General features: G+C 42.5%; 1 protein-coding gene across 1 annotated transcript in view; it reads left to right on the top strand.

Moving 5' to 3' along the window:
• SLC1A3 (solute carrier family 1 member 3) overlaps positions 1-13,965 on the top strand; it is a 75,333-nt gene that overhangs the window by 45,257 nt on the left and 16,111 nt on the right. Inside the window, exon 4 of the mRNA XM_004265996.3 lies at positions 12,565-12,769. Coding sequence (XP_004266044.1) covers positions 12,565-12,769 — 205 coding nt within the window. The remainder of the gene's footprint in view (positions 1-12,564; positions 12,770-13,965) is intronic.

Here is a 13,965-nt window from a genome sequence, read left to right as displayed (position 1 = left end):
CACTGCTTTACTTTTCAGCACGTGCACCAAGACTTTTTTACTATGATGTAAGGCATCCTTTCAAATACGAATTTAACAGATTTTTGTCAGAATTCCCCATTAGACGAATCAAATGCAAGTCAACAATTGATACAAGTCCAGTGTAGAGAAGACTTTATTTTACAAAGAATCTCCAGGGCAGTTCTGGGGGTAGAAAGATTTGAGTTGAAATGCCAACAATAGCCGCTTACTAGCTGTGTGATCAGAGCACGTGGTGTCACCTCCCCGTTTCCCAATCTGTAAATGGTTATTGACCATTGTTAAGTCCCGACCACACAAGTCATGTGAGAGGATTAAATCAGATAAAGCACTTAGCATGTGCCTAGAAATATAAGGTCTAATTTTACCTACTGAGATCTCACATTTTACAGTAGTGTTCCAAGGAGTCTTTCAGACCTAAAATATTTTTTAAAAACAAACAAAAAAAATGACCATCATCATGGCTAAGATATGTGCCAGATGTTGTTCTAAGGCATCACATGCTGAATTTATTTAATTCTCAGAACAATCTTATGAAGTAAATCCTATTATTATCCCTCATTTACTGAGACACAGAGAGGTTGCATATCTTGACCAGTCACAAGCTAATAAGTAAGGGAGCCAGGATTCAAATCAAGCAAACCTTTCAGTTTATTACAATCATTTCCTTCCAGGATATGCCAAAAATTTCCCTATTTTCCTCCCAATTCCATCTCAAATCATTCTGCTGGATAATTTTATGCATTTCATTTGTTCAGGGCTGTCTCACAATAATATATTTTTAAGTCTTACTTCTTACTAAATACATGAGGGCCTTAATGATCATGTCTTTGGCCAGAGCATTGAGAAGGTCCTTAATGAAATGTGAGTGAACACGTAAGTGAGAAATTTTTAACTATGAAAGCAATTAGTATAGCCACTTTCAAAAGAAGTAAGTTACCCTTAATATAACTTCACTTCCTTACTGCCACTTTCCATTATTTGTGATGGGGCAGTCATAGTCATTTGAATTAGTCATTTGAAATCAATGTTTTGTACCTGCTTTTCTTTACCTTATTTATAAATCTTTTATCCCATATTCCTTGTTAAAGACAATGTCCCCAGTTCATATTCTCTCTCTCTCTCCCTCCCCCTCTCTCTTTACCATTCTGTGTTACCAAATTTTACTCCAATGTGCCCATCCACTAGTTGTGTTTTTTTCCAAACACTGGTGACTGTATCGTTACCCACCCTCTCCCTAAATCCCAAGTTAAAGAATAATATTACCAATCCAACGCATGCACCGTCAGTCTCAAAATCAACCAAATGTCATTTCCACATCTTTTCTTTGACATCCTCCAGCTCCTTGAAGTCTACTCAAGATAAGCGAAATTCGATATAAGGGGCTGCCTGTAGTTTTCTTCGGAGAATTTTTTGGAATTCCTAAATACCCCATGGAAAAAAACATCAAAATATGAAACTGATGCTGCAAAACTAACTTCTTTGTGTAGAAGGAAAAAAGCTGTAAAGTGTTGCACCACTTCTAGCGGAATATATCAGGAATAATTCAATTCCATTGTCGCCCTTGGCCCTGGGGGCAAAAATGCAGCTTTTCCTGTTCCAAGGAGGGAATGTTCTCTGACTTATGTAAGGCAGAGATGAGAGAAGCCAACCAATTCTAGAGTTCACGGTCTTTTTCACTCTGCGAAGTGATACTGCTTTATTGTTAGGGTCAGGTAGTTGGGGGCATAATCTCCCACTCCCTGGGTGCAACTATTCCTTTATAGATTAGATAAGAACAATTGATGAACTTTTAAGTGCTAAGCAAACTAATCAGAACTGAAAGGAGGTTTGTTGGCCGTACCAAGAAATATGCTGACTGAGATAAAATCACCTTCTGAACTGTTTCCCCATCCCATACGCCTCTGCTTTAAGTCTCCCTTTCCTTCTGCTCTTTTCTCTCTCCCCTTTCTTATCTGTCATTCCTCAACTCTCTTATCTCCACTAGCATCCTCTTCTCCTCAAGCCCAACTCTATCCCCAAAGACTTAATTCTGTACACTCTCTTAACTGGTCGAAACATGGACTTGAATTTTTTTTTTTTTTCACTCACACACACTGTATTTTATTTTTACAAGAGATAAATAAACTGACACCAAGCATTGTAAATGGATGACCACAACAGAAGCAACGATGATTGCAATTACCAACCACGAAACACACTCATACTATGTGGACTTGAATTTTTTTTAATTTATTCTTTTATGTAGTATATAAGATTCTATATTCTGGATTTAATTCAGAAAATAGCTGAGGTGAACATGTTTTACTCTCAACTATTTCTTTCTTTCTTTTTTTTTTTTTAAGAAATATACCTTTTAAAAATATCTTAATTTCAGTTTCAGGCAACAGAACTTAACCTCAGTTCATTGCAGAGTTTTCAGGTTGGGTTATGGTTCCAGAATCTTTTGATGGCAAGGAATTGGAGGGGTGGGGTGGACCTTGGGGCGCATAGTTTGTACGACACTTTTGGCCCCAGGAATCTCTGCTGCTTCCCAGCCTCCTCAAGGCCTGGAGTCACACTCCTGCTTCAACTGTTCTGGGAATCTGGGCCAGATGGATTTGGGTTTTAATGTCCATATGTCGCTTTCAGTTTCTATGAGGCTTTCAATTCCTTTTTTTCCTGCAAGGGACAGGCCTTCCATGGGAAGAATAGAGCACCCCTTGAGTCTGACATGTTCTGCAGTCAACTCATGATGCCCTTTGATTAACTTGGGACAAGTCTGGCCCAGTGGTAGAACTCAGTCCCATTCAGCATCCTGCCAGCTAGAAATGTGCTTTTTTTTTTTTTAACATCTTTATTGGAGTATAATTGCATTACGATGGTGTGTTAGTTTTTGCTGTATAACAAAGTAAATCAGATATGCATACATGTATCCCCATATCCCCTCCCTCTTGCGTCTCCCTCCCACCCTCCCTATCGCACCCCCCTAGGGTTGATCTCCCTGTGCTATGCGGCTGCTTCCCACTAGCTATTTTAGAAAATGTGCTGTTTTGATCACCACCTTCTTAAGAAAGTTGCACGAGGCCCAGAACATAAAGGTCCTTTCCGTGGCAAGTTAGACAACCCCAAGTAAAGAGGGCTGTTACGGAAATCGCAAACAACTCATCCGGTGGTTGGTTGTAAATCGTGATTCTTTTGCAAAGGCAGAGGGGGCTGGAGCTCTGGCCCTCAAAGAACTTCCTCTCATTAAACCAGAGCAATTTGCTGCTCTCTGCGTGCTCTTTCTGTTGTGAGTGAAGTCACCTACTTTCCCCATTCACATCAGTGCTCCTGGCGGGGGCTGGTTGAAGGTCCACTGCCTGTGGGTATGACTTTCCACATCACAGGGGTCTCTTTTCAAAGCCAGGCTTCACAGGTATAACCAAGAGTCGTCTGATCGGCCCTTGCCCTAACCACCCAACCCACGCTTTTTCTTTTAGCTGCTATTTTCTGTGGTCCTGGGTTTCTAAGTCTTGGCGAGAAGACAGTCATTCCTTTGTGCTCAGCTGCTACACAATGAGGTAACCAAAGAAAGGGTCGCGGTCTGAGGCTGTCAGCTGTTACTAATCACTACTCCCCAGCTCATCGTGGGTCCCACTCGCCTCTCCCTCTTGCTCTGCTTAGCGCACATAAAGAAGATGAACGACTCCCTGCTTCCTCTTCAAAAAAAGCATATTGTGTGGCACATTCCAATACCGTGAGCGAAGGATGGGCTAGTGTGTGGGGTGAACGGTCACCTCTCCGTGGGGCTCGCGCCAGCAGCGATGGGCTGTGAGACGTGAAACTCAGAGCTGGCCCTTCTGAGAGTTTCCTGAGACCTTGCTGAGAGAGAGAGGGGGTCGATGCGGTAGGTTCCCGCGTTACTGGAACCATTCGTGGCAGGGCTGTGTCAGGCTGTGATGAGGCTATTGGATGGTTAAGGCCAGTGTAGAGAAGAGCAAAGCTTGACCACTCAGAGGGCTTCACCAGCTGGTACCCCGGAGAAGCAGTCCCCCTCCCTGCCCACCCCCCGCCAAAGGTTAAGGGGAAGGACCCAGAAGCTCTTGGACATGAGAGGTAGCAGCCGTTGAAGCTGGGCCTCTGCTTCCCCTCACTGCTTCCTTCTGTGAAAGTTCATTTTCAAGGATGTCTATGGCCAGGGAAAAGGGATCGTTTGCTCAGTCCTACCAGACTGAGAATAAAAGGTGATTTATGATAGGACTTTTTCTGCCAATGATACTAGTGTCTGCTCTGCTAGCTTTTCTATTTAACACTCTTTTGAAAGAGGAAGTTTCCCTTTTACCTTTCCACACTGCATTCTACTAATGTACACTAGAGCTCAAAAAAAGACTCATTGACAAGTTGTAAGGGTCAAGTTAAAAAATCAACTTGCCTGACAAATGCCATCACAAGTGGTAAATTTGTAAGGAAGCTTCCTTGTCGTTCTCATGCAGTATAACTTCATAAAACTAAGTGGTGTTATAGGTGAATGAAATGCCAAGTTCTGTGAGACTGTGAACAGCCATAACGGGAAGTAAAAGTTGGCCAGGGTGAAAACCCATGTGAGAATACTTGTGATTTAATTGACTGTGAATTCCACAAAATCATTCTCAGCTCTTTGTGGAGATGGTTTAACTCTCTTCACTAAGAATCACTGATTAAAAGAATCACGAATTAAAGTAAAAGAATTTTCTTTGCTCAATATTCCACGAAACAAACCTTTTCTAAAACTTTTTCCCTTGTTACAATGTCTGTAGAATTTCTGTTCAAATGAGTTGACCAGATTCCAGAAATCAGCACCGTCCTGTCCTAGGTCCCCGCTAGCGAGATGGGATGAGGTCTTGGGTATGGTGGGTGGGCAGCCCGAGGGCATCAGAAGCAAGGTGAGAGGAAAGGAAGCCCATAGCTTGTGGCTCCTTGTTAAAGCCTCTACTATTAACTGAAAGGGGGTAGATACCAGTGTTTGCAAACCTTTTTTTCTTTTTTTTTTTTTACCAGAACCCACAAATGTATTTTACACTGTGACCTGGCTACACACGGACATACACACACAGAGCTGAAAAAAGTTTCACAAAACAATACCTTTACCCCATGTAAAGGGTAAATTGTTTTCTATCCTCTTTCATTAATGGATAAAAATACTAGCCGTGACCCACTTAAGCACGTGTTAGATCCCACCCCCTCTTCCATTCCCTTCTCTGCATGGAGCTGTGCCAGCCTCCCACCCCTCCTGCCCTGCTCTGATGACCTCCCAGCTCTGGAGATAAAGCTCCAGGTGATACCGGGTCGCTCCCCACAAGGTCTGTCTCTCCTTCTTCAAGATAGAAGGAACCTCACTATTTTGGATTAATTGGCGAGAAGAGCAATGAAAATTGGTGAGTCCGCATTGCAAAGCGCTTTAAACAAGAGCAACTTTAGTGCTCGCCATTTGAACAGGAGCCTAATCTAAATGCTTTTTTAAAAAGTGTGTGGCCTCCTTCGGGCATAACAGCCGCAGTGGTGGTAAGAATGACTATTCAACAAACATTTACTGGGCGCCTTCCTGTGCAGACACTGTTTGGGGCAAGGAGGCTACATCAATGAATAAGACATATGGTTCTGCTCTCTTGGCACTAAAATTCTAGTAGAGGGAGTCATATAATAATCATAACTAACATTTATCAAGGACCTATTTTGTACAGATTCTTTACGTAAGTTTTCCCTACACTTGCAATGTGGGTATTATTATCTTCTTGTCTAGGTGAAATGGAGGCTCAGACAGGTCAAATAACACTTAGAGAGTAGCTTATTATTTATCTGATTAATTAATAATAATAACAGCTAACGTTTCTTGAATGCTTACTATGTGCCAAGCGCTATGCTAAGTGCTTTCTGTACAGAAGTCCCTTTAATGTCATGAAAACCCTGTGAGAGAGCTTTCCTTATTCCCATTCTACAGATGAGGAAACTGAGGCTTACAGAGGTCACGTGCTACCAGAGCTAGAAGTGGAATCCAGGTATTCTAACTTCAGGGCCGGAACTCTTAATCACTGCACCACCATTTTTTTTTTTTTTTTTTTTGCGGTACACAGGCCTCTCACTGTTGTGGCCTCTCCCATTGCAGAGCACAGGCTCCGGACGCGCAGGCTCAGCGGGCATGGCTCACGGGCCCAGTCGCTCAGCGGCATGTGGGATCTTCCCAGACCGGGGCACGAACCTGCGTCCCCTGCATCGGCAGGCGGACTCTCAACCACTGCGCCACCAGGGAAGCCCTGCACCACCATTTTTTAAGAAGAATGTGCTTCTATGGGGCTTCCCTGGTGGCACAGTGGTTGAGAATCTGCCTGCTAATTCAGGGCACACGGGTTCGAGCCCTGGTCTGGGAAGATCCCACATGCCGTGGAGCAACTAGGCCCGTGAGCCACAACTACTGAGCCTGCGCGTCTGGAGCCTGTGCTCCGCAACAAGAGAGGCCGCGATAGTGAGAGGCCCGCACACCGCGATGAAGAGTGGCCCTCGCTTGCCACAACTAGAGAAAGCCCTCACACAGAAACGAAGACTCAACACAGCCAAAAATAAATAAATTAATTAATTAATTAAAGAGCCAGATTTAAAAAAAAAAGAAGAAGAATGTGCTTCTAAAAATGCCTGAGGTTGGCCTCAAGTAGTTTGAAATATTGTCTCTTCGATGAAATTCTGAGGTTATAACCAGCGTATTCATTGTGATGCAAAATTATGATAGTTTTTTTTTTAAGAATTCTTTCTTTTTTGTGTTTTTTTTAAATTTATTTATTTAATTTGTTTTATTTTTTGGGCGCATTGGGTTTTTGTTGCTGCACACGGGCTTTCTCTAGTTGCGGCGAGCAGGGGCTACCCTTCGTTGCGGTGAGCAGGCTTCTCATGGCGGTGGCTTCTCTTGTTGCGGAGCACGGGCTCTAGGCACATGAGCTTCAATAGTTGCAGCACACGGGCTCGGTAGTTGTGGCTCATGGGCTCTACAGCACAGGCTCAGTAGTTGTGGTACACAGGCTTAGTTGCTCCGCGGCATGTGGGATCTTCCTGGACCAGGGCTCAAACTCGTGTCCCCTGCATTGGTAGGAGGATTCTTAACCACTGCACCACCAGGGAAGCCCCTTATGATACTGTTTCTAACCTAACTTTTAAAGATTTGCCTTCTGTTCCAGAACCCCTAGAATCATAGAACTTTTTTTTTTCCAATCTAGTCTATAAAGAAGCCAGAGACAATATTTCAGTGAAAAAAACCTTCGCATAGTTTTAGACAGAGATTTAAAGTCATTTGTTTCACACTCACTCCCTCCCCCTCACCGCCTTTCCTCGGAGCTTTGTGGCTCTCCTGTTCACTGTCCATTGCTGAGGGTTCCAGTGTGCCCTTGCTCCAGAAATGGGCAGCTGCTCACAAGAGCTCATTCTTCAGTCTGTAAATATGAAGTATATTGTATTTCTAGAGCTTAACTTTCTTATTTAAAAAAATCATTACCTTTTATTCAAATGAATACGGTACATACTAGAGCTCATCCTTGATTTCCTTGTAAGTTTGCCCATCTTGAAATTCTAGGAGGGTTGAGAACAGGCGGCTTTCATTAGATGAGTGTTTGAGAAGCCCATGGTGGAGAAGGAGTATATGTAAAATAAAATAACAACTGAGACAGAACAATATTCTTGAATCAGCTGTTGCCATCCCCCCTTTTCCGTCCTCTCTGGGCTGATCCAGTGGCCCTGGAAGAACAATGAAACACCACGAGGACAAGTAGAAAGACAATTCATAACAGACCGCTTCTTCTTTAGATTTCACATTTCAAACCAGAAATAGGAGTTATTGGGGGAATAGACTGAGACACATTAATGTATAAGACAGATTTTTAGCTGATGGGAGAATAAAATCCATGCAAATAATAGAGCCTTAGGAACTTGACATTATTGATGTTACCCTTTCATACTTGACTGAATACATATTTCATTTATCTGAGAAGTCATACCAATATTATACCAGAAGAACTCTAATTTACAGTAGACTTAGAGAGTTCTATACACATATTTAGGAAACACTCCCTCCCCACCCCACCCCAACAACGTGAACTTGGTGCACATCTGTTGTGCTGAACTGATTGCCTAAATAATCAGGTAAATGCATATTGACCCATTTGTATCAAGAAACTCTCTTCTCTTCCTTTCCTCTCTCTTCAGAGTGACTGCTGCCTAAAATACCCAGGTATTTTGAAGAAAAGTCTAAATCTTTTACATTGTAGAAAATGTCTTGTTCAATCTTTCTTAGATGCCATACTCATTGGTAAACATATAATAGGTTTTCAGGAATGAATGATGGATTAGTTTCTTGATGACCAGTTATTGACAGGTTGATTTTTAGAAAAGAAAGTAAGACCATGTGCCCACAGTCAGGAAATATCCATGACCCTCCACCCTCCATTAGAACATGCTCTGGGCTGTTTTTCTAGGAATAGAGAGGAATTTGAACTGATTGATCAGCTCTCTGGCTAGTCCTTCCAGTGACCAGTGTTACTTCCCCTCAGGGTGGGGAAGGTCAGAGTTTTTCCACAGTTACCTCCCTTTGTCAAATTTTCTTCCAGTCAGGTGGCTTATTTCAATATTGAACTCAAAAGCAAGAAAGTTAGCATGGATAACAAGCAAGTGAAATGTGGGTGACTCCTAGCTTGTCCATCAGAATTGAGGTATAGTGGAAAGGGTACTCCCTTGAGATTGTGGGTACGAATCCTACCACTGCTGTTTACTAGCTGTGCAACACTGGGCAAGTTACTTAACATCTCTGGCCTCGTCTCTTTACCTTTCAAATGGTGTCAACAATATCTACAACATACAGTTATCATGAAATTAGATGAATATGTGCCATTGATCAGAGGGCGAATTTGGTGAGTTAGTGAACCAGCACAAAAGTTAACTGAATATTTACAAAACATATAAACTTACAAACATGTCATTGTAATTGGAAGAACTCTCACAGAATTTGTAGCAATAGACAATACAGTATTTCTCTGAGTTTCAAGAGGATCTCAATTCTGATGACAGATTGTTTTCATAATAAAGATGTCAGGATGTCTTGAATGGAGCTGGTTTAGCTAAGCCCAGATCAAATGAAGCAAAAGGGACCAGTCAAGATCATTATCTTTACTACTTGCTCTGGAATGTGTTTCTCAAATACGTATTTAGATGAACACATAGTTGTCATAACATACTCCCGCAAGTACCTACATACCCAAGGGACCTCTTTCCCCCTCACCACAGTGCCCTTTTCTTATATATATATATATATATATATATATATTTTTTTTTTTTTTTTTTTTTTTTTTCCTTCCGGTACACGGGCCTCTCACTGTTGCGGCCTCTCCCGTTGCGGAGCACAGCCTCCAGACTCACAGGCTCAGCGGCCATGGCTCACGGGCCCAGCCGTTCCGCGGCATGTGGGATCTTCCCAGACCGGGGCACAAACCCATGTCCCCTGCATCGGCAGGCGGACTCTCAACCACTGCGCCACCAGGGAAGCCCCTCTTCCATGTATTTTAAAGTGACAAGGCTCAATGCAAACTTTTCCCTTCTCAAACATTTAGGGCACTTCCTACCAGAGTTCCCTTTTCTACAAAGTGATTTAGTACTTTACCCTTGTGCCCAGACGCGTGTCATCTCTAGCGTAGAGCTTTGTCTGGAATTTCAGGAGGCGGGAGAAAGAAGATGGTCACAGAGTCTGGGTAAGAGACAGGAAGAATGACAGCTTGCTTATGTGGAGTTTCGCCTTCCAGAGCTCTTCCTCCATTTTCTTGACTCCACCAGCATCAAGGCTATTCTCTTTCAGGCCCGGTGTTGTGACAGATTGTCCACATCCATCCTGCTGTTGCCCTGATGACAGTGTGTGGCTTTGCTTCTAGTGGTCCCTTTAGTTTTACAAGCCTGCCTCAGAGAAAAGGGGAGTGGTTAGAATTGGAAGGAGGAGAGGGGATGCTGGGGTACCCTGAGCAGAAGTGGGCAGGCAGCCCCGCTGTGGGACACCAGACCCCTTTTAGGGGAAGGACCTACGTGGAGAATCGGTTAATGAAGATACTCCCACGCATTCCCTTTTCCGCTGAAACGATTGGAGCTGCTGCTTTATCCTCTTTCAGAGGAACAAGGTCAATATGCAGAGGTTGGTGAGGCCTCTCATTTGACTGTTGATTCTCCTGGGCTCATTGCTAAAAAATGCCTCAATGTTTGTCTTCATCTATTTCAGAATTAGAGCATATGGAGGAAATACTTTCTTATCGGTTTTCATTTTTTTTAAACTTTATTTCTTTAAAAAAAAAACACCTATAAACTTTGTTTCCTGGAGCCGATGGCCCTGTAGCTGTGGATTCTGGTATAATTTTCGCCATCCCTCCCCCATGGTGGGAGGGAGGGAGATTTAAGCCTCCTCCTTTGTCTGCCACGTTGGTTTCCAGTGCTCTGCCTTGACCACTTAGCGCTCTCTCTGAATAGCTATAGGTCGGGAATAGTGGGCAGGAGCAGCAGAGAAGAGTTGGCGAGAGAACGGAACAGCACCACAGAATAGAAGGCGAGAGGGAAAGAAAGCATCTCGGAGGAAGAAAATACTGCCGCCTGGTACCCCTAGCAGAGATATCCGGCCTTTTGTGCCCACACCACTCGCCCACCGAAGAATTGCAGGCTTCAGTGGTGACAAGCTCAGGCAATGGTGGGAAAGAGAGTGGGCCCCTTCTGGGAGAAATGATTTCAAGCACAGGAAAGCCAAGATGTTTTGAGATATGATGGAGACCTGAGAATGAACCTGGGGGGATGGGACCACTTGGACTGAGAACAGATTAGCCCATTTTTAATGATGGTGAAGTGTTGCAGTGGAGCCTCCCCCATAAGTGGGTATTAATCCTGGGTTTCAAGAAACCCAGGGCAAGGATAAAAGAAGCTAAGTTCATGCGTTAAAGTCAAAATTGGCCTCCTTGTTTGTGGGAACTGTAGTTGGTTTTCTCAGGGGGAGAAAGCACGTTAAATTCAGTTACACAAGATCTGGGTTCAAGTTCCCCCTTCACTTTACTTGGTGTTAACTAAGACCTTAGAAAGTTACTTATTTGTTTTTTAATCTGCCTTATAAATTGTTACAAATAAGAACGTAGCAGGTACTAAGTGCTTATTATGAAAATTATGAATGATATGATTCAAATACACATGAAATTATAAGTTGAAGGTCATGGCTTCAGTTCCCATAGAGCTCATTACCACTGTATCAAGATTTGGGGGCAAACCCAGCAAGGTATCTGGCAATCATGGACACTATTTTTTTCAATACTTTACCTTACTCTAAATATCAATACATTGGTATGAACAGGGTCACTACCTACATGTTGAACCACTATTAAAATCTGATACTGATCACTGAAATACAATATAAACTTTTAATACGTTTATAGAATCATGATTTTAAATAGTAAGGAAAATAATTTGATTAACTATAATTGGATGATGCTATAATTGGATTTTAGTGTTTTAGCGGATTTGGGGAGGAGGAAGAAGGAAGAGAAGTGAGGAAACGGTTAATGAAACAGAAGAGCCCATATTATTATTAAGATGACTTAATCTCTTGAGAGTTTTGGGTCATTTCCAATTTTTTTCCATCCCAAGAGGTATGGAGATGTGTTCCATTGGCCAGAGCAGTTAGGGAAACCTTCAAAGTCATACCTCCTCTCTCACAGGGGATAATGCCTTGCCTGAGGTAGATTTTGAAGATGTCCTAAAAATGAGGGAAAGAATGTTTCACATGAGATAAGATACTCCAGGCCTATGGGACAAGGTGGAGGAAGACAGAGTGCAAAAATGAGAAGAACCCCACCAACATGATTCTTTTTAAAAAATTGTGATGAGATGAGATAAAATGAAACAACAGAGAAGCTATTCGAGAACTTTGGCCTACTTTAAATGTAAATTGAAGATAAATCAGTAGGTGATTAGAATAATAGCTGAAATTTTACGTAAATATATCCCAAAAGAAAGACTCCCAAGTACATACATAAAATAATAATTCTTATAAAAGAACTTAATGGCAGTTAATCTGTGTGAGTCTGCACAGTGCTCAGAACTTGAGATATGCTTAGATTATTCTGCCAGAAATCTTTTAAGGTATCTCTTCACACACACACACACACACACACACACACACACACACACACACACACACACACACACTACTCGCTAATTAACACTCACAGCTTCCCCAACTAGTAGCAACCCAGGAAAGAATTTGATTGCCCCTTCAAACCATCAGAGAGCCACATGATATCAATTCCTGGGGCAGAAAATAGGTGATCACGTGTTTGCTGACACAGCTGATGCCTAGCCATTCCATGGCTTTTTCCCTTCACCTTTTGTTGACGGCCTGATTAAATTTGGTGCCAAGTTCTCATAACATGTATAAAATCCCATTGCTGGGTGGGAGAGGGTAGGGGAGTGGTGAAGGAAATGCTCTTCCCGTGATCTTCCACTGGAAAATTCCCTGAACTGATTTGCTGAAAATCTCCTTCTGTTTGCCTTCCCCAGGAATGGCGGCCCTAGATAGTAAGGCGTCAGGGAAGATGGGGATGCGAGCTGTAGTCTATTACATGACTACGACCATCATTGCCGTGGTGATTGGCATAATCATTGTCATCATCATCCATCCTGGGAAGGGCACAAAGGAAAACATGCACAGAGAAGGCAAAATTGTACAAGTGACAGCTGCAGACGCCTTCCTGGACTTGATCAGGTACGTCCTTGCAAGCCCATCCTTTTGGGTATATTTTGACCACCCAACCCCTCTTACTGGGGGAGCTGATCAAACACTAGAAGAGGTATCTGACTGAACCAGTCCCGCTGGGCTTGAAATGAAGGTCACATCTTTACCTCTTTCTAACAGAAATTGAAGTAAGTGTCTGTTTTCTGATCTCATGTGAAAGAGGTGAGAAGAGCAAGGAGAAGATAAGGATTTAAGAGCCCTGCTTTTAGGATTCAGAATCTGAGCACTCAGTCATCCTCTCAACTGTGCAGCTCACCTTGCAACATTACTAGTTCTTTTGTGTGTGTGACTTTTTTACTGAAGTATATTGCTGTACAGTTACATATGTTATGGGTGTACAATATAGTGATTCACAGCTTTTACAGGTTATCTTCCATTTATAGTTATTATAAAATATTGGCTTTCTCCCCTGCATTGTACAATATATCCTTGTGGCTTATTTTATACCTAATAGTTTGTACCTCTTACTCCCCTACCCCTATATTGGCCCCTCCTTCCCTCTCCCCACTGGTAACCACTAGTTTGTTCTCTATATCTGTGAGTCTGCTTCTTTTTTTGTTATAATCACTAATTGGTTGTATTTTTTAGATTCCACGTATAAGTGATAATCATACAGTATTTGTCTCTCTCTGTCTGATTTATCTCACTTAACATGATGCCTTTTAATAATTCTTGACCTACTTTTCTCAAGTCTTCCTCTTTAAGGCTACTTTCTTTTCAAGTATAGCCTGTTCATTGGACTCTTCTAATGTGGAACTTGTGACCTGTATCATCATCCATTGTACACGACAATTTATTTCCAAAAGGGACTTTAGAGATCATCTGATCATACCTGTCCCAAGGTTTTCCTTTTGTACTATTTATGAAGAAAGGATTTGGCAGATCAATAATAAAAGACTAAAGGATGGCTTCTTTAGCATTGTTTTATACACAAACAGTACACTGATTACGAATTAGCTTATCTAATACTTGAAACAGACTTGAGGATAGAATATGTTGGACCCAGAACTGAGAAGTAAGCCCAAGTTTGAGCCTGGCACCTCCCTGCCTGCTCTCTCTCCACACTTGCCTTTGCATCGGTCAGTTGCTCGTAGGAAGCGTATTGCAAGCCCAGAAGGATCACTGAACAGGGTTTGCAAAGGTGTGGGCAGGGTAAAGGGAACCTA

Source organism: Orcinus orca, chromosome 3, assembly GCF_937001465.1.
Source record: "Orcinus orca chromosome 3, mOrcOrc1.1, whole genome shotgun sequence".
NCBI classification, from domain to species: Eukaryota; Metazoa; Chordata; class Mammalia; order Artiodactyla; family Delphinidae; genus Orcinus; species Orcinus orca.
This window is presented reverse-complemented; position numbering and strand designations above follow the sequence as displayed.